This window comes from Acomys minous (assembly GCF_964271855.1).
Source record: "Acomys minous genome assembly, chromosome: 4".
NCBI classification, from domain to species: domain Eukaryota; kingdom Metazoa; phylum Chordata; class Mammalia; order Rodentia; family Muridae; genus Acomys; species Acomys minous.
In genome coordinates, this window is record NC_140486.1 from 29,599,985 (window position 1) to 29,625,035 (window position 25,051).

Below are 25,051 nucleotides of genomic sequence, written 5' to 3' on the forward strand. Positions count from 1 at the left end.
AAGTGCCTGCTCTATCTCAGATGTCTTACTGAGCAGCAGTGAGTGCATAAGACAAATCCCTGGCTCTGGCCAATGTCCTTAGCAACTTCCACGACCTTTAGCAAATTTCATAACTGCTCTAAGCTGCTTTCTCCAGAGTGAAAGTGATGTGAATATGAGTCCAGCACATGTACACTGAAGGGTTCAAATGAGAAAAGGAAAATGCTTTATAAAACTGCAAATCAGCTTACTAAAAAACAAATGAAAAAAAAAAAAACCCAGGAGGGGGGAAAAAAAAACCAACTTAAACTTAGGGAATATGAATTTCTTTAATCTTTTAGTTTCCTCTGAGCAGTCTGGCCCTAAACTAGGAATTAGAAAAGTGACATCGGTTCAAAAACAACCATGCTGTGCTGTGCTGTCTACAGTTCAGTAAAGTCAGCAGCAACAGTCACTCTCCTGAGACTGGAGATGTAAACAGTTCACTCAACTTCCCCAAGATCACTTCAAACACAGACACTACTGGAGTATTGGTCACTTAGTTGACAGGAAACCACAAGGCTGGCAAAGATGAGGTAAAACTAAGAGGAGATATTAACGTTTTAATGACTCCACTTCCTTTATTGCAGCAACTTCTGTACAAAGCAGCAACTGCAATACTCAGGGTTAAAACATTACAAAAGCATTTGTGACAGGTAAAGTACAGTATTATCAAAATATTACATCTTCAAACTTAGCAGATAATCACCAGAGCTCAACTCTTTAAATTATTTCCATAGTCTTAAAAAAAAAACACATATATCAGAAAGCAATATGAAAAGAGTGTAAAGGAAAATCTAAAGCACAAAGGAAACAATGCAACAAATAAATATTTGATTTAGTTAACTGTTAATAATCAACACCAACATTCTCTTTGAATCCACTGAATGTTTCACCTATCATTAACAGTGAGCTCAAATGTCACTGCATAATTATTTTCAAGTTATTATCAATGATTAGGACTGAAAAATAATTTGGCATCAAAATAATCAAAATTCGACAGAAAATAAAAACAGCTTTAATACTAGCTAGCATCTCTAAGAAGTAATTGTTGAAAATTCTCATTTTTAGAGTACTACTGCAACCTTGATAATGTCTGACCTGGTATCTAGTGTTAAGTGAGTGTAATGTAGTTTTTAAAAGTGGAAAGCTTCTTACATTATTTCACAAACAATATTACCTTCCCTATTATGTGTACTGAAATTTTATGTACTTTATACACATATGTATGATGTATGACATTTAGTTTCTGTAGTACAGATCACAATGAAGTTTCCTGAATGAAAAAAAAATAAAAATAAAAATAAAAGGCAAGTGCACCTGTGTATATTTCAAGCTAGGAGCATTCAGCCCACACCCTATTATCCATTCAGAAAACTCACACATGATATGGTTTACTGAATTTGACTCCTCTATACTGCCCCCAAACTCTGCAAAATTTACAATAAATGGAACAATATTGTAATCTAATGTAAGAAAAACTTTTTAAAAATCACTTAACTTCACTTTCTTGATATTCTGAATGGAAATGAGCAGATATCCAGCTGATATTTATTAATTTTGTCTGTATTCACGCAGCAGAAACACTGCGCCGCTGGGAAGGCTGCTCTGACATCCCTCGGGATGATGAAAGCCTGTGTATGTTCTCCACCGAGACTTGGGGATCACCTACTTGACAGTACTTTCCCTAACCGGGTAACTGTATGAAGTTACACTGTGGTCTTCTTCAAAGTGTCTTTGTCCTTCATGAAACCTGCAACCTTTTGATCTGACTTCAACATTTACTTTTTAAAAAATGTAATCTACCAAATTGTGATCACTTTAAAAATTTGAAACACTGGCAACATAAATTTCATTACATAAACACATATGCACCTGTGTATGATAACATACACACATACAAACATGTAGACATGAATCCCTTGAAATGTTTTTAGAAAATCCTTCCTTGAAAAATGAAAACCTTCACATTAACAACTGTATATAAAGCTTTCAAGACGGCACATGAGCACTGTCAAGTGCACTAGTAGACAAGGAGGTCAAACGCACAAACTGGCAGTTTTCTTTAACACGAAAGTTTTAAAGTATTAAGAATGGATTAGATTTCAATGTTCAGAATAATCTGTTCAAACCTGAGTGTATTAAGACTAAACGTACTTGAGACTTGAATATATTAAGCCTAAAACCATCTCACTAAGAAAGAGTGGTCCATTTAACCATTGAAAAAATTTTAATTACTTTTAAAAATAAATGATGGCATAGGATAGTGAAACCCCCATAATGTTCATTGAAATGTTCTATTAAATGGCATTGCTTTGTCTAAATTTCCTCCAAAAATATCTGTTAGCATGTCTTAAAAGTCCCTCACATTTGAGAGGAAACTCTAAATTAGAACAGGTCTTTTAAACAATAATACAAATGATCTTAGGGTTTTACTTGAAAAAGGATGAGTGATTTTTCACCATTCTCCACGAAGTACTGGGTAGATCTTGAGCCTTCTCTATGATTTAAAAGAAATAATGCATGATTCCAATTGAGAGTTAAAAATGATATTTTGGGCCTGTTTTTCCTAGCTCTATATGTACATATACTCATATATACCTAACCTTGGGCTCCATTTTTTTTATACTTTCACCATGTTTTATTTTGTCCTAATCCTCTTTAGTATCTAACAGATACCTTTACAAAAGTAATACAAAACACACATTACTCAACACTAACTGGTCAATGGGAGGAGAAAAGCAGTGTCCACTTAAGGTGACAGAGATTAGAAATAAAAATAATATCTGAAGGCAGAATTTAACATTCTATAAATTTACAAAAGATGATAGATATATGGATGAAATTTGGTTAATTTCAGAAGGCACCTCAAGGCTAAAGGCTTTTGTACTCCTTTCATCAATCAAAAAAAAAAATACACTCTTATTGCTTTCAAGTAGCAAAGGAAAACTTTACTCTCATGAACTTCAGTCCAACATGAATCACCAGTCATTTAAGATTGAGCTATGGCGTAGACTAGAACTGAAGTCTCTGTGTGTCTCATCAGTGGAGCGACTCTCCATGTGCTTTCTAATAATGAAGTATGAAAGAGTCCCAGCTCCCCTGTGATGCTGAGGTGATGCTGACGATCTCAGCCACTTCACTAGGCACTGAAGTACCATTCTCGGAGGGAACTCCACGGTGCAGAACAATTAGGAATAGAAGGTAAGGACGCTCTGGTGATTCCCGCGAACCAGGAGGATTGGCGGCAGGTCCTTAGACAGAACTTCTAACCAAGCCATGTACAGAGCACTGGACACAGCACCTTTCCGTGCAACTGGGAGACTCCTGAATCAGAACGAGAAAGACACTGAGCAATGCTTTAGAGAAAAATGAAACAATTATTAATTAGGTCCCAATTCCTGTGATAAAATACTTCTGAATGAAGGGGAGTTCTGAAAAAAATTTAGCAGTAACTTCTATACATACTCTCATTTCACTGTCCCCGGGTTTTCGGGTTTCAACAGATTTTCAAACATTTATCCATTAAGAGTGAGTATTCCTGAGAACTTCATATTTAATACTAATTCAAGCTTTCCCTTCACTAAGGATAGGATTCTTTTTTAATACTGTTAATTTATTCATATTACATCTCAATGGTTATCCCATCCCTTGTATCCTCCCATCCCTCCCTCCCTCCCATTTTCCCCTTACTCCCTTCCCCTGTGACTGTGACTGAGGGGGACCTCCTCCCCCTGTATGTGCTCATAGGGTATCAAGTCTCTTCTTGGTAACCTGCTGTCCTTCCTCTGAGTGCCACCAGGCCTCCCCGTCCAGGGCACGTGGTCAAATATGGGGCACCAGAGATCGTGTGAAAGACAGACCCCACTCTCCACTCAACTGTGGAGAATGAAAGATAGGATTCTTTAGGGAAAAAAACATGCAAGTCAGACAGTGGAAGTTACAGATGAAAAATGAAATATAATTACCTCTATTAATTTTACCTTTTCTTGTGAATTTTAATTTCTATTTATAAAATATGGTAGCAACTCCTTGACCTATAAAGATTCATTCTAAATTTCTATGGTTTATTGTCTTACATTATAGAAATCTACCCACTGTCAGCACAAACTAAAAATGTGCTTCGTGTTACCCTAACTGTTCTTTGGTGTCACTGTCATGGTTTTAGATAAAAAAGCATTACAGAAAGTCACAACTGGTCACGATGCATTTGGGGTACTCAGCCCCATCTGATGCATCCACAGCACAGCCCCTAACCCTAAGGCTCAGGGAGCATGGCTAAAGAGAGGACAAAAAGACTGGAAAAGCCAGAGGGCCTGCATGTCTGCTGTGAGCTAGTGAATTCAATATATGACAGGGAAGTTGTAGCCATGAAATAAGACCTGAACAAAGACAACACCAGCTGGCATGCCAGTGTGGATGGAAGAAATTTCATGAGGCATTACCCTGGATGAAAAGCTATAAAGGCTTTTCCTATTCACGGATGAGCCCCCTAGTTGGTCAGCCAATTAGTGGTCAGCCTTAAAAACATATACATATGAGCAATACTAAATTGACTCAGTGGTATGTGTGTACAAGAATTTATTTTAACAATCATTTAATTTATCATAACAATTAAAGAAAAAGCCAGCTGGGCAGGTGGATAACTTTGATGAGTTTGAGGCCAGCCTGGTCTGCAAAATGCAAAAGGACAGCCCAGGCTACAGACAGAAACCCTGGCTCGAAAAACCAAAAGAGGTTGAGAGAGAGAGAGAGAGAGAGAGAGAGAGAGAGAGAGAGAGAGAGAGACAGACAGAGAGAGAGACAGAGAGAGAGACAGAGAGAGAGAGAGAGAGAGAGAGAGACAGAGACAGAGAGAGACAGAGAGAGAGAGACAGAGAGAGACAAAAGACAGACAGAGACAGAGAGACAGACAGAGACAGAGAGACAGACACAGAAAGAACCACAAATTTGAGAGGAAGCAAGCTGGACATGGGAGGAGTTGAGAAGCAGGGGAGGGAAGGAGAGAATGAAGTAAATATAATACTCATATATGAAATTCTAAAAAAAACTTTAAAAAAGATTAAGTACTGTTATCATAGCAAATACAGAGAGAAACAGATACAAACTACACTTTTTAAAAAATAACCTAAACCTTACCCCAACAATACTTACATGACAATAATATTAGCTGTGCTTGAATGCTCCTTTAATAATTCATTTAACCTGATCTGCCGATATGTCTGAAATGAAAAAGAATAGAGTCATTCCTAAATACGCCATAATTAGAACTGTGGACAACGTAAGGCAGACTGTAGGTCAGTGTACAATGTGTACAACCTATGTAGCTATGCGCCAGATCTTTAGCACTACCAAAGGAGGAGGAAAGGGAGGAAAGAAGAGGACAGAAGAGAAGAGGAAAAAAAAAGAGCAGCAGGCTCCTCAGCAGGTCTCATGGCTTGTAAAACAAGCAGCAAAAGCAAAAATTTTGTGTTTAACTATTTAGATAAATATTTGATGCTGCTTCCCACTATTCACATATAAAATGATCCTAATAGAGGTTTAAGGTTTAATTTACATGACTATTTTCCCCTGTATCAAATCAGTGCTTGGTACTTGCAGCATCAGTAATTCTAATTCTATTGGACCACATGTAAGATTAATGAAAAGGAGGCAGAATGAAGAATACCTTAGTCTTATAAAGCTCAAGCTCATTGTCTGTTATTCGCCAAGGTTCATCTTCTTTCATTTTATCTGCAATTTCCTGTTCTTTGTCATCTTCATGAAGTCTATACGGCTCAATCATGTCATCAAAAGTAACAATACTTTAAAGAATAGAAAGAAAACTGACAATCTTATTTTGAATTATGTATCAGGAACATCTTAAACAGTAAACAATAACTTGTAACGAGTTTTATAAATTAGTTAGAAAACAGTACTTTCAGTCTCCCACACTGAGCAGATTTAGCTCTTGCCTGAGTCAACCCCTCAACTACAGACTGACATCGGCCAAAATGATTCCTGAGGGATATGTCAAATACAACTTTTCCCAAATAGCAAATCTTTTCCAACTCAAGGGAAAATATAATCCCTATCTCAGCTCTATAACTCATTCAAAACATGCCTAAAAATAATTATAATTATCCCTGATAAAATACACAGACAATACCTGCCTCTCTGTGCTATTTTCAGGAAGACCATCTCAAGAGTAGAAATTGTTTAAATAAGAGACTCTTGACCGCTGGGCATGGTGGCGCACACCTTTAATCCCAGCACTCAAGAGGCAGAGGCAGGTGGATCACTGTGAGTTCGAGGCTAGCCTGGTCTATAAATCTAGTGCAGGACAGCCAAGACTCACACAGAGAGACCCTGTCCTGAAGAAAAACAAACAAACAAAAAAACCCAAACAAAAAAGAGACTCTTGACCACAACTATTATAGGGAACTCTCAGGTTTTCACAATACAAGTAAACACCTGGAAGTGGTGTGTATATAAAGTTGAGATCAAATGCTTTTATTGACTGTGGGCAAGAAACATCTGGAATTTAAAACCTATCTGGAATTTCTATGGCACTAACAACTTTCAGAAAGCATGTAAAGAAGTGACATCCTCTCAGAGTATTCATTAATGTTTACTCTAGGATCACTGGCAAGCTGAGTACCACACAGTTTCACATAACTCAGGGCAAAGAAAAAGCCCAGGTAATCATTTCACATTAAATCATCTGTGTATGCATAAACTGAAGGAATTGAAAATTTATATACAATAATTTATCCAGCAACTTACTTTTCTTTTTTTGGTTTGGTATTAATATCTCCTAGGACCATGATATCGGAGAAGTCTATTCGGAACTTGCTAAGTAAAGTTGCCATCCTGTAACCGAAAGAGCAGCATTCAGACGTGCAAAGGAGATCAACAAGTATGTTTACTCTCTACATGTGTGGTAAGATGACTTGAAGGGGAAATCTATCAGCTGCTACACAAATTTCCTGAATTAGCTCATATTCTCCATTAAAAAAAGAGACCATCGATAAGTAGTGTCTGTCTGTCTGTCTCTGTCTATGTCTCTCTCTCCCTCTCTCTCTCTCATATTGATGGTGGTTAATCATCACTGTCTACTTCACTGCATTTGGAATCACTTAGGAGACGGACTTCTAGGTGTGTCATTAAGGAATTTTCCAGAAAAACTGAGCAGTGTCTCTTCTGTGTCCTGACTGCAGATACAATGTGGCCAACTGCTGCACACTGCAGCCAGCATACCTTTCTACCACAATGGACTGTTGTACCCTCAAACTCTAAGCCTACACAAACACTCCCTTTTCTCAAGATGCCACTAAGATATTTTATCATGTCAATGAGAAAGTGACAACACCTAATCGTGGGTGAGCAAAGAAGGCTTTCACAATGAAATGTGATAGATAGCTTAGTAAAAAGTAATTTTAGTCAAAGCATATTAGAAATATATATTTAATAACAAGAAAGCCCCTCTTAAATTATACTTGGATTATTTATTAGATTTATCTTAAAACATCAAGCCCCAAATAAAACATTTAAAGGCATATTCAAGATTCAGCTCATAAAAGAGAAAACGCATAGTGTTTGTCTTTGGTGGTAGTCAGGAAAAGGAATACAACAAGCCTGATATCTGGTAAATAAAGACCTTATACAGGATCTTGTACAGGGGTCATGAATACTAAGGATAATGACAGAAAGATGAAACACCCAAGAAAAGCAATCAATGAAGCAAGAGCTTACTTAATAAAAGTTCTAAAAAGTAAGGTATGAGAAGCATTTCTTAAATAATTCACTGTTGAAATGAATAAATATCTAACTGATTCTGGTAACTCTTAAGTACAACTACAGCCCCCAAAATTAAAATGTAAGGAAGTGATGAACAGTCTCAAATATCAACTAAGAGGAAGGGGGGTAAATACAGTAGGGCCCAGTGCTGTGATAACTGGATTGGGTTCAAAAGGATGCAGCACTTTGTTACATAACAGTTTTCTCCAAGTCTGGTATACTCTATCCTGAGGGAAGCTCTTTAAGCAGGAAGGTAACTCAAAATTGCTTCAGGAAGTTCCTGAAACTGACCATATTCACTGGGCTCCTCCCTCCCAGAGTAAGCAGTAAAGCTTCTGAGAGTCACTCTCAGACAGGCCAATCTACCAGAAAGAAGTTTAGACCAGAGTTTCTAGGAAAGGGCACAGGGGCACTCTTCAACCAGCTGAACTAGCTGCGGGCTGCACAGTGAAATCCGCGTTTCCGAGCTTTTGTGAGCTGTGAGCTGTGACCTGTGTTGCGGTGCGCTTTGGTAATATAGCTCTTTGAGTCATTTCTGCTCCTGTCAGTAACCCTAATAAAACGCACTGGTTTACCAATGCGCTGCTGCTCATGGGGCTCCCTATCTGGAGTGAGTAGGTGTGTGTGTGCTGCATCTCCTCAGAAAAAGTCTTGTCACACAACACATGAATGAGGCCAATGAAGAGCGATGTACACAGGAGACAAAAAAATGCCTGACGTCCCCAAAATGAGGGCTGCATGAAGGACATATTTGGAGTGGCGACAAGATGTAAAGAGAAAAGGCAGAACATCAGAAACCTTCACTGCCAAATGCAGCACTCACACTCTCTAGATCAATTACAGGACTGTGGGAGTATCAGTCAAAACTCTGCCTTTCCAGGTGGATGACTGTGAGTTCGAGGCCAGCCTGGTCTACAAAGCGAGTCCAGGACAGCCAGGGCTACATAGAGAAACCTTGTCTCGAAAAACCAAAAAATCAAAAACAATAAAACAAAACAAAACTAAAAAATTCTGCCTTTCTACATCAAACTGGGAGCAATGTGTACTATACAAGGAAAGGTCAAGGAGAAAGGTCCCAGAAACCACACTCATGGCAGTGCAGGCTGACAGGAACACAGGACTACATAGTGATGAACTTCTCCTATCTCTGAGTCCATACAGTTTCTCTACAAATGAAAAGGCAATTTCTATGCACTTTCTCTCAAAAGACTAAAGATCTTACAGTATAGTAAAGTCTTTCTAAAATGCCAGTGTGTTAAAATATCACATCTAAGTCAAGTATGTACTTATAATTTAAATATGAAGGTCAATTTAAAGAGGATGAGGTTCCATTTAATGAGACTTTTGCAGTGCAGTTAATACTTCAGGGCCTATGTGGTTTTTATTATCAAATCTCTATCATGGTAGGGCTATCTGATTAATGTTCTCCACCTTAATACAAACTTACGCTCTCCGGTCATGGTCTATTCTGTTTATTTTTCCACCAATGAATACTCGAATCTTACAATCTTTCCACTTTTTCTTGGTAGTCAGAAGATAGGGTATCAACAAGGTCAAACCTGAATTATGAAAATACAGTAAGTCCTTTTTAAAATGCTAATATAGCAAACATAAGTTTTCAACTTACTCTCAAAAAACACTTTTATTATAACGCAACGTAAAGTAAAGTTCTTCTATCTTCCCTTGACAATTGCACCAAGGAGGGAGGTGCAAGAGTCGTGGTTCAATCAAAGAGCTGCAGTTCTTTAACTAATTAAATCAGACAATGGCCAAGGCAGTTAGAAAATTAGTTGCACATAGAAAGGCAAAGGAAATGAATATAGCCTAATGGGAACAACTTTCACACTGAAATCAGAAAGATGAAAACGGAAAAGGTAGACTGAAATTAGCTTTAAAGCTCTATATAGGACTAGAGAGATGGCTCAGTGGTTAAGAGCACTGTCTGCTCTTCCAGAGGTCCTGAGTTCAATTCCCAGCAACCACACGGTGGCTCACAACCATCTATAATGTGATCTGATAACGTCTTCTGGCATGTAGATGCACATGCAAACAGAGTCCTCATATACATAAAAATAAATAAACATTAAAGCTCCATATAGTATATAACACACATACACTATCTATACATATATGTATACATTATACATACTTTGTGTGTGTGTCTGTGTGTCTGTGTGTGTGTATATGTATCTTCCTCAGCTCTGTCCACTGAGGGAGCCTGGTAACAAAGTATTATTCAAGAAGCCATAAGCATACTGCTTCTAAGTATGACTCTTGACTATAAGCAAACCAAAGGTTTTTAGATATAAGGTTCTTTCCATGACAAGGAAGGGATAAGCCTAGGATACCGCCTTATCCACAAATGCATGCCCTATGACAAATGAACACATCACGTCAGCCTAGGGAAGCAGGGTAGATCCTGCTGGATAGATGTGGACAATCTGAAAGCCAAATAATTGATGACAATAATAAATTATATCCTTTTGGATAAAATAAAAATCAATGACTTAAAATAAAGAGACAAGCTCTTCATTACAATAAAATGCCAACCAATCAATGAGGAAAAAATGATGGCCATCAAAATGCATCACTCAGAATCACAAAAGTCAATTCAGAAACATGAGTGAATGCTAACAGTTGAGGAAGAAGGATTTGTTTGCAGAGACTCCAAGAAGGCCCACCACCACCACATCCATGATCATAAAGAGGGGAACGCAACTTTTCAGTGGACAAGCCTGAAAAACTACACTTTACTCAACAGCTTACTTAACACCAATATACCACTCCTGGTGAGATATAGACAGAAAGTGCAGTACCACTTCTGTACTATTCTGCCAAAGATTCCTAACCTGACACTGATTGTGACCAACCTAATTACATTCCAAACTGAGTAACAGTCCATAAACTGATCCATAATAGTTAATAAGATGGCACAGTCACAAAGTTCAAGAAAGGACTAAAGGACCTTCTACATGAAGGCCATGACCACTGTGCATGATTCTCACACTGACTCTTGTGTGGAGAATGCTGGTAAAGCCCAAATGGGGCAAACACACGAGAAAGGTATGCCATTTCATTAGCACTGTCCTTACATCTTCAGTAAATTTCTCATTATTTAAAAGATACATTAACGGCTTACCTCCATCATCAAAAAGCCACCAGACATCTATAGTATTCTTCCCTTGTTTTTTCTGAAACTGTGTGCTAGCTTCAAGAAGCTTCTGGTCAGCTACATTTAAAGGTGCAACAGGGCCTTTGGATTCTGAAGGATTAAGCAAAACATTATGACATAAGGGAACTTAATGTTAAGTCTCTTTCACTGTATTCCTAGAATTCCCTAGCATTTGTAAATTCAGATACACTTATACACAGACAACTGTATATGGCTTCCATCATAAGCTTGAAGTAGCTTATAACAGATATAATTTGAGTATTAAAAAAGTACCTTTTGTTTTACAGTAAGGAAACTCATCCAAATTATTCTAATGTCTAGTATTCTGAAGTATTCTGGTGAATGTGCAGGGATTCCAAATACCAAACAAATACTGACAGTTTATTTTATTTTATTTTATTTTTTTAAAAGCTATTTTACACTAACAAATCAAGCGTTACGCTTATTTCTTGAGATTTCTTGTATTATCTGCTATCTCAATGAGTTCAAAGATATTAAGTAAAAAGCTGTATTTGCGAGATGACTGGAGAAACACCAGTCACTCTTTAAGAGTTATCAAGGAAATATGTTTATCATCTGTCCTCTCAACATGGGATGCCCAATTTTAAAGCCATATATCCATATCTTTCTCTGAATCACAGAAAGATGGTAGGAACTCCTTGGAAAGAATACGAATTTGCTGCATGTCTGAAAGGAGTTCCCATTTACATTTCTAGGAATTAAAAAAAAAAAAATCAGCACTGACTCCATGAGCAAGCAAATGACTATTATGAAACTCCATTACCACAATTTTAAAAACAGAAATCGACAAAAGGAACTCTGGTCATTTCTCCAGACGGCCCATCATTCACTTTTCATGCTGCCATGATGTAAGCAAACATGACAAATGATTTTGCATGATGAAATAATATGGCTACCAAACCACACTGCTCCATAACTCTCACCTCTATCTCCTTCTCATAAAATTCATGTACGCTGACATGACTGTGTATCTCCCAAACGCAGCATGACTGTGAGAAATATTGCAATTTTTGAAACGGAAAATACATTAGTATTAAAATCAAGAATTTGGCCGGGTACAACTGATGGTAAAGAATGTAAGTGACACTGCGAATAAGCCTACTCCAGTGTCACTACTTATCCTCTAAACCATGCAGTTTAAATTAAGGAAAAAACAAAAAACAAAATACCCCTGCCTTTCCAGGTTTGAGTATTTCAGAGACACTATGATGGTTCAAAAGACTGAAATAACAGCTTGTCCCAGTGAGATTTAATGCTTTTGTTGGAAAAATATTAATTTTGCTAATCTGCATTTGATGGATAACTGTAATATCACCTCACCATGGAAATTAAAACTAAATTAAAATAAAAGGAAAATAATAGGGTTGGAATTAAAGAGTTAACAGTATGAAAAGGGGAATTAAAATAAAATGATGAACAATGCCTGCCTTTTTTCAACAGTGGCTGAGTTGGAGTCTTGCCATCCTCTTCCTCATCTAGATTATGTTTAAAAAACACAAAATATGAAGTTAATTGCCTTTATAATCATAAAATATGGAAATGTAAATAGAGCACATTATAAACAAGACAATGTGAAGCAACAGCCCATGAGAAATGATTAAGACTAAAAATTAATATTTTTATACTTAGTGTTTAATATTTTTTAAAAACATGTTTTCTACAAAGACCATACAGAGCGAATGATTAACACCCACCCTGAAATTTTATTTCTGTAAAATTATTCAAAAGAGCCAGCGGATTTTGTAAACTTTAAGTTTCATACTTGAAATGAGCTGAGAATGTCACATTACAGCGAGCAGAGTGGAAGCATGACTTTGAGCGATTATCTTTGCAGATAATACACAGGCTTTAAACAGGTCACCACATCACTACACAGACTACAAGCACCTAGTATTAGTACAAGCCAATCAGCACTTGAAAGATTAAGGCATTTAATCAGAGACAGATGTCTTGTTTTATGTAAAGGAGTCATTCAAATAAAGTTCACGTACATGTGCATGTGTGCATACAATCACCAGCTTGTATTTAAATATTTTCCAGTCTGTTTTCTGGGGTAAGCAGTTTTTCTAACTCTTCTCCTCCCTGAATGTAAATTGATTTGTTTAAGGCAAGCAAAACTAGAGACGTGGAGAGGAGAGAAGATCCTGCAGTAGGATCCTGATAAGACTCCCTGGCTTCCAGTACTATGCATCACTAACCCTGTCCTATTGTGAGCCACAGGTGCTTAGCTAATGCCTTGCTTTCTCATTGGTAGAACATGTACCTACCCCTTAAGGCTGTGCAATTGTAGGCATTGGTTAAATGAGCTTAGGGCCGACACAAACCAAGCACTCACAGGGTGTTCTTTTCTTGGGGATGGGGGTTGGGGGGTCCCTTGTGTTCATTATGCCTCAGTAGGCAAGACAAAGAATAAAAAATACTGTGACTATTAACTACATTATAATATTCCTAATCCTGAAGAGTTTTTACATAGTAGCTACTTCTCTTATATTTTCTATGCTCATTTTGAGAATATGCCACAGAAAGCAAAAAAATCAAGTTATACAACTGTTAATTATTAAGTTTTAATAATACTTAATATCTGCTTTTGAAAATATGATGGGTAGTTCATATTACAGAAGTTTAAATGTCAAAGACAAAGTCACATTTAGAATTATTTATAATATTACTTATGCGGGTATATGAAAGCTGTTAGGAGTCAATTCTCTCCTTCCACTCTGAGGGTCCCAGGGATCAAATTCGTCATAAGACTTGGCGGTGGTGGCAAATGTCTTTTTCCAACTGGTCCTTCTTACCCACCCCCAAAATTCTCTTTAAAGTGGGCTAAATGTGTTTACCACACAGTAGAAATGTACTGAGCTAGTCTCCTAGTCTTTAGGGGGTTAATGAAGGATAACATCCCCCCAGGTGTGAGTGCAGAGTAGCTCCTAGGAAATGACCAATGCCTGCACTGAGTCCTCAGAGAGTATACAGAAAGGGTTGGTTTCAGGCAAGAAAATGGGAGATGGGTAAAAGAATGTACATATAAGTTAAAATAAATGCAAAAAATGAACAGAAAAAGCTAGTGTATAGACAACACAGAAAATAATAATAATAAAGCCACCAAGGACTAAGAGGAGAAAATGTGTGCAAGCTACACTTTCTACCACTATACTAGGCGAGTTACATAGGAAGGAAAAGAATAAAAAGCAACATTAATGCTTTCAAATAATCTAAAGGATAAATTGCACAGAGACATGGTGTGTCCAAGGCTATCAATTTCATGAAAAGGATGGTAGTCATCTTAGAGAAATCAAAAGTACACTATGGCTTGATGATTTACAGTGCAGATTTCTTTCTTGTTGCGTATCAGTTGGAACAGGACAGATGGAGATACGAGTCTGAACAGAGGTTGGAGAGTGAGGGTGGGAGAGTAAGATTTGGAAGTCATCCCTCCTCCTTCTTACACGACAAGCTTATGAATAAAGTTACCTGTACGCCCCATGAAGAAGTACATGTTCTTCCCAAGTTCAAAGAAAAATATGTAAAGCAAACAACTTAAGACCCTGTTAGTAACTAATTACTTGGCATGACTTCTGTTTTACTTGTGTAAGGCAAGCAAAGACTTCAAACTTGCTACTTATTTTGTAGTCAGTTTTGAGTTACAGATTTTACCTGACCAGCTAGAAACGAACAATGTCTAGCTTGAGAGAAGGGACTCTGTGTTGTATATTATATACAAAAGCCAATCCCCTCTAAATTAAAATATAACTGCAATAAAATCTTATTTGAATGAAAATTACCTTTATGTGTAACAGATTTTTCACCAGATAATTTACAAGTATCTTGATCTGACTTTTTACTGTCCACATTTACTACCACGTCCTTGGTACCGGGTGATTTTTCTTGTGAAGACAATAATTCTTCTGTAAATATGAAAGTATTTAAAACAATATTAAAAACCATATTTTAACTGTTCAAAGTATCATGGTTTAATAACTAAAAGGTAACTGGTATCCTGGTGATGATTGACTTCTTAAGAAATACACACTATGTTTAAAATAAGTAAGCATTTAAGTATGTGTACCCTAACTGGTTATGTGGAGTGAGTCATGAATGAGAGATTCACCCAAAATAGAACACAGTAGGCAAAGGATAATACGTAGGCTGTCAAGAAAGTCGTTATAAAAACTGTAATGTGACAAATGTTCACATGCACACAGAGACCACACAGCCCTAGGAAATTATTCTAAAACTACAAAGTCAATGTCAGAAGTATAGCCTTTTCCTAATAAGTCCACTAAAGGTACCAATTCTTCTTAAAGCATGCTCAGATTTTGGCAAATAATCAGTAAATATTTAACTTCTACTATAAAACATGTATAAAGAAAAAGTACAACACAAAATTGCTAGTCTGTCCACAATCCATTACTGACTTATGTGATGGAAAGAAACAACAGAAACTGTGGGAGCCAGACTCCTGAATTCAGGGTTCAGAGGACTCACCTCTTCACTGCTACAACAGCCCTGTGAGCGGGTCCCTAAGCAGGGACAGATAAGTTATGGGACTTGCCCAGGCTACCAAATTCTGGGAAAAAGCCTTTTAGAAAACATCTACCTGCAACACCAAACCTTACTAATGGAAAAGGCCTTCCAAAAAAAAAGTACTTCATAATAAGCATAAATATATGATACTTTTTTAAATGTTTCAGTCACATTCAAACCCCAGTAAAGGACAGAACTGAATCATCATCATCATCATCAACAACAACAACAACAACAACAACAACAAAAGGGAGCACCACTTCTAATTATGCAGTGTTAATGGTTGTGAGTCAGGCTCTCTAAACTTAGTCACTATTGTAAGACTTCCAATGAGATTTCTGCCAGGTTCATTCCAGAAAAAGAAAACAGATTCACAGCAAGCCATACTTGTTTGCTTCAGAGAGCTCAAAATGTTTCTTCAATGTTGCAGACTACTCTTTAAGGACAGTGTTAAGAAGTTTAAATCCATTAACAAATTACAAAAGTTTATATATGTTTCTTGTCTATCTAAACTCAGCTAATCTGATGATTTTATTAATTAACTGATAAGCGGAAATGGTAGTTATTCAATATTTTGAAATCAGCAAATATTTGAAGGATATGGTAATTTCCACTTTCATAAAATTGGCAGGAACATTACATCTTAAATTAGATCTCAGCCTTCATTTTAAAACTATATATATATATATAATGTTTAATTAATTAAAAAACTGAAATAATGAAAAAAAAGCAAAATGCTTGGAAAACAAATACTTTTTTCCCAATAGTACAATATACATTGTACCATTTAATGCCTTTACAGCCTAGTAGTGATTTAAATATTTCAGTAAATATTGTTTCATCCTATCTTTTAAAAATAAATTTGACCAATTTATAATCATAACTAATGTTTGCTGCTCCTAAGGCTATAATTTATATTAAAATTTACCCTCTCTATTAATAATATTTAGGTATCACATAAGCCAGTACAAAGAGAAGACAGACACTGGTGGCCTCCCAGTACATATCTGATCTGAAGATAGCAAGCACACAACGTGAAAAAGATGGTTAGTTATCAAAGTCAGTGAAGAACTTGTAAGAACTAGGCATGGCTTTCTAACAAAGTAACTTATAGTTTTAAAGTAAGCTCTTATGCTCACTCACCTTGTCCCTGGAGGTGTGAGATGTCCAGTCCCTCCTTCAGGCGAATAACCACAACGCCATACTGTATGTCAAAAGCATCACTATAATGGAGGAAGATCACAAAAATTGTTTGTTCTGTGTAAAACGAAGGGAACCACACATCTCTAAAATGACTTTCAGCTTTAAGTGCCTGTTTTCTTTAATGTTTCGAACATCAGTCAGTGAGAGATAAATCATGTTAGTTCCTAATCCCACTTTATCCTTGAAAACCATGTAAGTTTACATTACAATAACATGCCACATGGTCAGGAACATATGTATACATGACTTCAGATGCCATACAGCCTATATGTGGTCTAGTTTTCTGTACATATGCTCAACAAAACCACCTCACATAATCTTCCCAAAATGCACACCCACAATCAGGTACCACAACTGACTCATGTAGCAGCTTTGTGGAGCAGGAGGTTTGTTTGTGGATTTTTGTTTGTTTGTTTTAGATTTTATTTTTCATTATGTGTCTGTGTGTTAGGCACACCCACTTGTGTCGTGCTCGGAGAATCCAGAAGACTAAATCAAGTGTCTCCCTCAATCACTCCAACTGTTTGAATCAGCGTCTTCCACTGAACCTGGAGCTTGTCAATATAGCTAGCCTGGCTGGCCCACACCACTCCAAGTTCCCCCATCCTCGTGTCTCCACAGCAGAGACTACAGGCACGTTGCTGGATCCAGATCTTTTACATGAATGCTAGAGATCAAATTCAGGTCCTCCTGCATTCACAGCAAAGCAGTTTACAAATAAGCCATCTCCCAACCCTAACAGATGTTATTTTAAAAATATTTTTAACCTTTTTAAAGTTAGTTTAGAAAAGCAACTGTCTGGTTTGAACCTATGCAGGTTCTGAGCATGCTGTTAGTCTCTGTATCACTCCTGTTGTGCTTGGAAGATGCTATTTTCATGGACCCATAACCTGTGGCTCTTACACTCTTTCTACCTCTGCTTCCATGTAGATCCCTAAGCCTTGAGGGAAGGGGTCTGATAAAGACTTTCCATCAGGACTGAGTGTGCCAAAGTCTCAGTCTCAGCATGCTGTCCAGCTGTGAGTTACCACCATCTACTGTAAGAAAAGCCTTCTCTAATGGTAGTTGAGCTCTGCTACAGCAATATGTCATTAGGAGTTATTTTACTACTCTGTTTCTTTTGCAAAACAATAGTAGGTTTTCCCCTAGGGCCTAGGACCTATCTAGTCTCAAGTTTTCAATCATACTCTAGGGCAGGCCGTAAGACCAGGATTGACTAGCCAACACAAAATGGATATTTTGGGATGAAATACCATGACCAAGGCAACTTGGGGAGGAAAGGGTTTGTTTTAGCTTATACTTCCAGGTGACAGTCCATCAGTGAAGAAAGCCAAGCCAATAACTCAAGAAGAGCAGGGAACCGGAGGCAGGAGCAGATACAGAGGCCATGGAGGGGTGCTACTTACTGGCTTGATCCTCATTGACTGCTTAGACTGCTTTCTTATAAAACCCAGGACGACCAACCCGGGGATGGCACCACCCACACAGGCCTGGAGCTTCCCATATCAGTCACTAATGAAGTACAGTCTTATGTACAGCCTGATCTTATGGAGACATTTTCCTCTCAGACGACTTTAGTTTGTGTCAAGTGGACATAACACTATCCAGCACAGGGAGAAAGAACATAAATTTGGGAAAGGAGGCAGGAAGACATGGAAGGATTTGGTGTAGGTCAAAGAATATGATCAAAACACACTTTCTGAAAAAAAAATTGAATCAAAACTAAAAAGGCATTGTAAGAATTCATATACACCTAAATTTTAAAGGCTTCTCTAAGCCCACACTTAAACTTTGAAAACTGAAAACTGGGGCTGAAGAGAGGGCTCAACTATTACGAGCAATTGCTGCTTTTGCAGGGGGGAAAAAAGGAAGAAAATAATGAGTGTTTACGGTATAGCAAAGCCCATCCATCTATCCATCCATGCATCCAGAGTGACATAGAGGCAATGTGGCCTTGTTTCTATAGTTCGTTACCTAAGGTCAAAGAGTCACTGTAAAAAGATACCTTATAGAGATTACTTCCTCAACTGTATCTTGAACCAGTTCTAAAAAGTAACCAGCTTGTTAGTAGATAATAAATCAACAGAATCAATTGCCAATTTTCTTTAGAGAATGTCAGGATATAAACATCAAATTTACTAGGTATATAATACCTGAATGTTCTTGCTATAAATTATTAAAAAATGATGTGTAGTTTCAGGTCTTAGATATTGTTAATAAAAGCAAATAAAGCATAGTTCAACTACACAAACATTGAAAACTGCAAGGAAATCATCAGGAGGTAATTGTTTATGAGAAGACTGAGTAGTATCATTGCTTTAAAAATGAGTCAGGAGGATCACAAAGTCAGTGATTTGAGAAAGACCCTTTCTCAAAATAAAATAATTTTAAAAGAACTGGGTTTGGCAATACCCACCATTTGTAATTCCAGCATTTGGGTGGTGAGGACAGAAAGATCAGAGAATTAATAGCTAGCCTCAGTCACATAGTGAGCGCGAAACCTGTCTGGATGAGGACACAACCCTCTTCATCTCAGTTGTATAGCACTTACCTACGCATGTGCAAAGCCCCTAGGCTCAATCTCCAGTACTACACACAAAACACAAAAGTAACAAGAGCCTGTTCGATGTCTTGCACAGTAGACATGGGCACTTGCTGCCAAACCTAACAACTCTAAATTAATCCCTGGGACTCACACAGTAAAAGAAGAGAACTGGTCCCTGCAAGTTGTCCTCAGACCCCCACACACTTACCAAGGCAGCCCATGTATGTACATACATAAGTAAATGGAACAACATTAACAACGAAACCACTAATGTCTAATGGCTTTGAAAACTAGAGAACATTCGTACCTGAGCCTTTAAGTAGCTGAATGATGCAGAACGATGCAAAACATACAGAACAATAAGAACTTCTAGAGCATTCAGACAGATCCCTCCCAGGGCCATTACAATCAAGTATAGCTACTACTAAAGTAGTCAGTGTATAAAAACCATTTTCCAAAACACCGCTTCCATATTTTCTAGGATTATTAGTCCATTCCACTGCTCTTGATCCTTGAGAGGAAACAGCAAAGCCTGCCACAGGTTGCAGGCTTTGACAGCTTGTGATCTAATTTTTATTTCCACTGTCTTCTTTTTCTGAGTCACCATATATACAAAGTACAGAACTAGGTAGCTACAATGAGATTGTTCGCGCCAAATAACCAGAAGGCAAAACTCCATAGACTTTAACCTTACTAAAATCCCCTAACAATTCAAGGGTTCTTGTCACCTATTGCATTACAAATACAAATCAACATAAAACTTTCTCAAAGAACAACAATTATCTCTGATTATTTTTAAAAGACTGTAAGTGATGAAAACAATCTATAGACACAGCAGAAAATTCCAGTAAAGGAGCCAACTCCAGTGAGTTGGTACATGTGAATTCATAAGAAAAATGGCATCTGAATTCCATCTTAGAACCACTTTGCTAAAGACAAGATTATCTCCCTGATGTTTGTTTTTAAAGACAAATTAATATTGTATGATGATAACAGCACACTGAGGATTCAGTGTACATTAGATTTGTTGAGCAAATCTTAGAATACTAGGAAAAGGAAGTACTTTTCAAGTTTTAACAAGTGTATTTGGCAAATAAAATAACTCAGTTCTACAAAGCACTGGTAAGAGTAAACATATACACAAAAGTCTATGAACCAGAAAAGCAAAGTAGCCAAGGAATAAAAAGAACTCACTAGACAAGCTGTAAGAAGTTGACATGATGAGAAACAACGCTAAGCTGCATGATAAACAGCACAGGAAACAAGAACTGTAAGCTCAGAGCATCACTTCAAGTGGAAAAGGCAAACAAGTGTGTGTAACTGCAAGCAACGAGAATAACTCAAGAGATGCACCAGAGACCAGCAGCAGAGTTAGTTTGAGTGGAAACAAATCAAATCTTTGCCGCTATTCAGTGTAGGACATAATCAACACCTTACAGCGCAGCACTACCATCCGACTCTACTCAGCTACAGCTACAGTACAGGAAGAAATGTAATTTTCACAGGAAGCAATGTCTATACACACCACTTAGATATTTTACATGTAATATAGCTGTGAAAGATTATTCAGATGTTAAGAAAAATGAAATTATGACATTCACAAGTAAACTGATTGATCTGGAAATACCCTGAATATGGAACCACAAATCCAGAAAGATATTGTTTTTTTTCCCCATTTCTGGCTGTTACCTTTAAATATTCAGATACATGTTTTCCTTTGTAATACCCACAGAAGTCAGGAATTGATTAAGGGGCACTGGGAAGGAGTGGGGGGAAGGAGTGAGCACAGTAGTATAAAGTACTGTAGGGTAACGATGGAAGAAGATGGGTTAAACTGGGGTAGAAGATGGACACAGGGTAGAGGAGGGAGTGTGGGGAGGGGTGCCTAATATTAAAAGATTTTTTAAAAAAACACTTGGAAACCTGTTATAAAAGCTTCATAAAATACATATATATATATATATATATATATATATATATATATATATATATGTAAAGGGGTATAATGATACATATATAAAGGAGACAATATCTCAACTAGAAACCTCATTCTAACAAATAATCCCTGTCCCAAGAATGGGTCACCAGTTTTTGAACTGTTGGCCAGTGAGGTCACACAGACCTCCAAGTATCACAGGCTCACTTAGGACTTGATGCTAAAAATCTCTTGCTGAAGACATCACATACTTGAATCACAGATCATTAAGACATCAGGCTGGTATTCACCTGCAAGCTTTTCATCCTTACTAACCAGTGCACATGTGCTGGAAGGTTCTATGCACATTGCTAAAGGAGAAACATAGCCTCAATCTCACCCAGCTAGAAAACCTTGCAAGCTATAATGAACCAATGCCTGAACTGACAAGATACTGTCCACTTCTGCAAGAGTGTCTTTAGGGGTGGAGAGATGAATCAGAGGTTAAGAGCACTGACTGCTCTTCCAGAGGATCCGAGTTCAAGTCCCAGCATCCACATGGCAGCTCATAACTGTCTGTAACTCTAAGATCTGACACCGTCATTCATACAGGCAAAACACCAATGCTATCAATTAAAAATAAGTAAAACTACCTCTGATGTCTTATTGCTGCACTCACAGACTAGAGCATCTTTTATCCAGCATCAGAAGCCTCTCCTTTCAGTAGATGGCAATAAACAAAGACCTCAAACTCATCTGTATGGCCTAGGAAGCCATGAATGTACAGAGAACAGGACTGGAGTGCTTAGCCCTAAGCTGAACATTCACATCACACCATTCACCCCAAGGCTCAATCTTTGCCAAAGAGAGGGAGAAAGATTGTGAGAGCTAAAGGTGGTGGCAAACTTCAAGGACACAGTTTTTCTAGACACAACAGGGCAGATGCACATAGAACAACACACATAAGCTCCAGCCAGACAAAATCCCACACAGAGGAAGGATTGTAGATTTATAATCCTACCACTGCCCGAGGAATCACTAGCATTTGGTAGTGGCTAGGACAGCAAGTCAGTCTTTTATGATGTGATCCCTGGTAGGCTGACCACATAGTAGCTGGGCAACAAAAACTGGACTTAATTGGACATGGGGTGTGTGTGTGTGTGTGTGTGTGTGTGTGTGTGTGTGTGTGTGTGTGTGTGTGTGTGTGTGTGTGTGTAATTTATCTCTAACGTGGGTGGGGAAAGGATGAAAGAAAAGAGTTGAAGGGAGTGAATATGTTCCAGATACACCGAAATTATCAAATAATTAATAAGAATATAATAAAAGGAAAGGTTAACAAGCTATTTTATTATACACAAGCTATTTTACAGAAGTACTTGCATCTGTACATTTACATAATTATTTGTACATATTTGTCAGTTTTATATTAAAAGAGAGAGATCAGTATTTTGTTAATAGCTCATCATTTTAAAATCCATGTGTTCTTTCATTTTTCTGTACCTGTTAAGAAAGGACTACACAAAAAACCAAGGTCAAAAATGAGTGAACGCCAAATACATAACAATTTAGAACATACTTACTGAAATAAGTTTATGTACATATCCACATCCCTCATATCTGCTTGTAACCAGTCTTTCTTAAATCCAAGGACAAGTGTGTTTGGTTTCATACGACCAAGTCCAGCAGCCTAAAATATAGAAACCCAACTTCAAATACAGGCTATTTGACAAAATAATATTTTTGAGATGAAGTCTTTTCACATTGATAAGTTTTTCTTATAAATTATACAAATTATACATATGCAATTAATGCCATGTTAATTCATATTAAATACAATGAAAGCAATGTTAAACAGCTGTATTCTCCACCTCCATGCTATATTTTAATAATAGCCACTAATGCCTAGATATAAGTCTAATGTCTGGAGTTCTGAATTCCACCAATAGGAAACTTTGACTTCTTTTAATCATGCAAATGTTCTTTCTGAAATCTGTTTGGTTCCCTCCCACATGATTTTATAATCTCACCAAAAGCTGCAATGCAAGCCACGCATGGTGGTGCATGCCTGCAATCCCAACACTCAGGAGGCAGCCACAGGACTGCCCTCTGAGTCTGAAGCCGGCCTATCTATATGAGTTGTGTCAAGGGTTATATAGTTATCAGAGACAGCTAGAAAAATCCCATCTTTAAAAGATGCATAACACAGACACACAGATACAATTAAAGAGACACCCCAGAGCCCATGTGAAAATAGCAACGATGGGAAGTTTTTCTGGGGCTCACAGGCCAGCTAAGCTACACAAACTGCCAAGTTCCGGGTAAAGAGTGAAAGACCATCAAGACAACAACAACAACACAGCAGGAGCAGGAACTACACCCAGAAGAACAGCGTCTGAGGTTGACCTCAGCTAGACCCACAAGTCCACACACACGTGAACACGCATACATTTACACACATGTAGGTGAATTAACAGTATAAAGTTAACAAGTTTAACATCTTAAGCAGTATTATTGTGTCCACAATACTACCAAGTAATATACCACTATTTTCAAAACGCTTTCATCACCCTAATCAGAGATTCTGCAACTGCTCTGTAATTGCTAATTATAGCTCATGTGGCCTCCTTTGTGGCCCTTTTTGACAGCTAATATAATTCTCCATTTATACTTCATGACTAAAACCCCAGAACTTTGGTGTTTAGCTTATTTAACAGGCTGTCTTCTAGTTAATGCAAAAAATGATTACAACTGTATTCTTTCTGCAAATAATATTGGCTATACATATCCTTGCCACAAATAAATGGATAAACAGGATGTGACGTGGATATGTAGATCCAATATTATCTGTAACAGTTAATAAATTACTTTGCTACTATCTAGTAGCTACTATAAAACCCTTTGTCAAACTGAAACATTCTCCTGTTCAGCAAGTAGCCTTCACTTTCTTTGCAATGTCTCTGCACAAAACATTTTAACTCTGGAAATGTCCAGTTTACTTCTGTTTTAAGATTCATGTTTTGATGTCATAACTGAGCCCACTGCCAGATCCAAAGTCATTAAAATTCAGCCCTGTTTTCTTTAAGTTTTATGGTTTTATCTTTCATTTATGCTGGAGGCACATTCCAAGCTGATTTTGTCTATGGTTCTAAGTGACATCTTTAAATCTTTTTTTTTTTCAAACACTAAATGAATTCAAATATTTATCAAAGGCCTGGCATGTGCCACTAAGTATTTGGTATAGTTAAGGAACATGGAGTAGAACTAACCTGCAGTGTCACAGTCATCGTAAATTTGTTCTCGTGTAGTAGAATCTTTCATTAAGAGACTAAGATTTTGCTCAGTATTTAAAACTCTTTTCTTAAAGGCACAATAAAGAGTATCCCATCTTTTTCTAATGGCAAAACTATATGCTCAGTGGCCTAACCATGTAAGCCCCATAATTTTCTTTTCTTTTTTTTTTTTTTTTTGCAGTGTGGTGGTCAAGTCAAGGGTGTTGAACAGAACCAAGCATTGCCTTCACATATGGCCGCTGTTTAACAGAGTTGAGTCACAAGACAGCCAGTAACTTATTGATGGTACAAAATACCGTCAAGGTCATGTTCTTACAAAAAGAAAACTCCTATTGTAATTAGAATGGCTTGTTTGTTCTGGTGTGAGGGATTGAACTCAGCACTTTACACTGACTAGGAATACATGCTATCACCAAGCTCTAGCCCCTCAAAGCTTTAACTTTATAAAATTAGGAATAAATATACTGTAAGGTGCATACTCAGGGTTTCAATGGTATTTTTTTTTTTCATTTTCACGTTACCTCGTTCGCCTTTAAATCCTTTACCAGTGTAGCTATTACAAGAGGTATTATTTCCAGACACCA

The 25,051-nt window shown here is 37.4% G+C and overlaps 1 protein-coding gene across 2 annotated transcripts in view; it reads right to left on the reverse strand.

Annotated features, from left to right (window-relative positions):
• Positions 1 to 573: 573 nt before the first annotated feature.
• Positions 574 to 25,051, reverse strand: part of SLC12A2 (solute carrier family 12 member 2) — a 67,843-nt gene continuing 43,365 nt past the window's right edge. Inside the window, exons 18-27 of one of the 2 annotated variants that reach the window (XM_084778234.1) lie at positions 22,758 to 22,864; positions 16,658 to 16,737; positions 14,773 to 14,895; positions 12,418 to 12,465; positions 10,937 to 11,059; positions 9,245 to 9,356; positions 6,784 to 6,870; positions 5,687 to 5,822; positions 5,173 to 5,240; positions 574 to 3,345 (exon numbers count right to left, since the gene is read on the reverse strand). In XM_084778234.1, coding sequence (XP_084634360.1) covers positions 3,210 to 3,345; positions 5,173 to 5,240; positions 5,687 to 5,822; positions 6,784 to 6,870; positions 9,245 to 9,356; positions 10,937 to 11,059; positions 12,418 to 12,465; positions 14,773 to 14,895; positions 16,658 to 16,737; positions 22,758 to 22,864 — 1,020 coding nt within the window. In that variant the 3' untranslated portion in view covers positions 574 to 3,209. The remainder of the gene's footprint in view (positions 3,346 to 5,172; positions 5,241 to 5,686; positions 5,823 to 6,783; positions 6,871 to 9,244; positions 9,357 to 10,936; positions 11,060 to 12,417; positions 12,466 to 14,772; positions 14,896 to 16,657; positions 16,738 to 22,757; positions 22,865 to 25,051) is intronic. The other variant, XM_084778235.1, reaches the window with a different exon arrangement.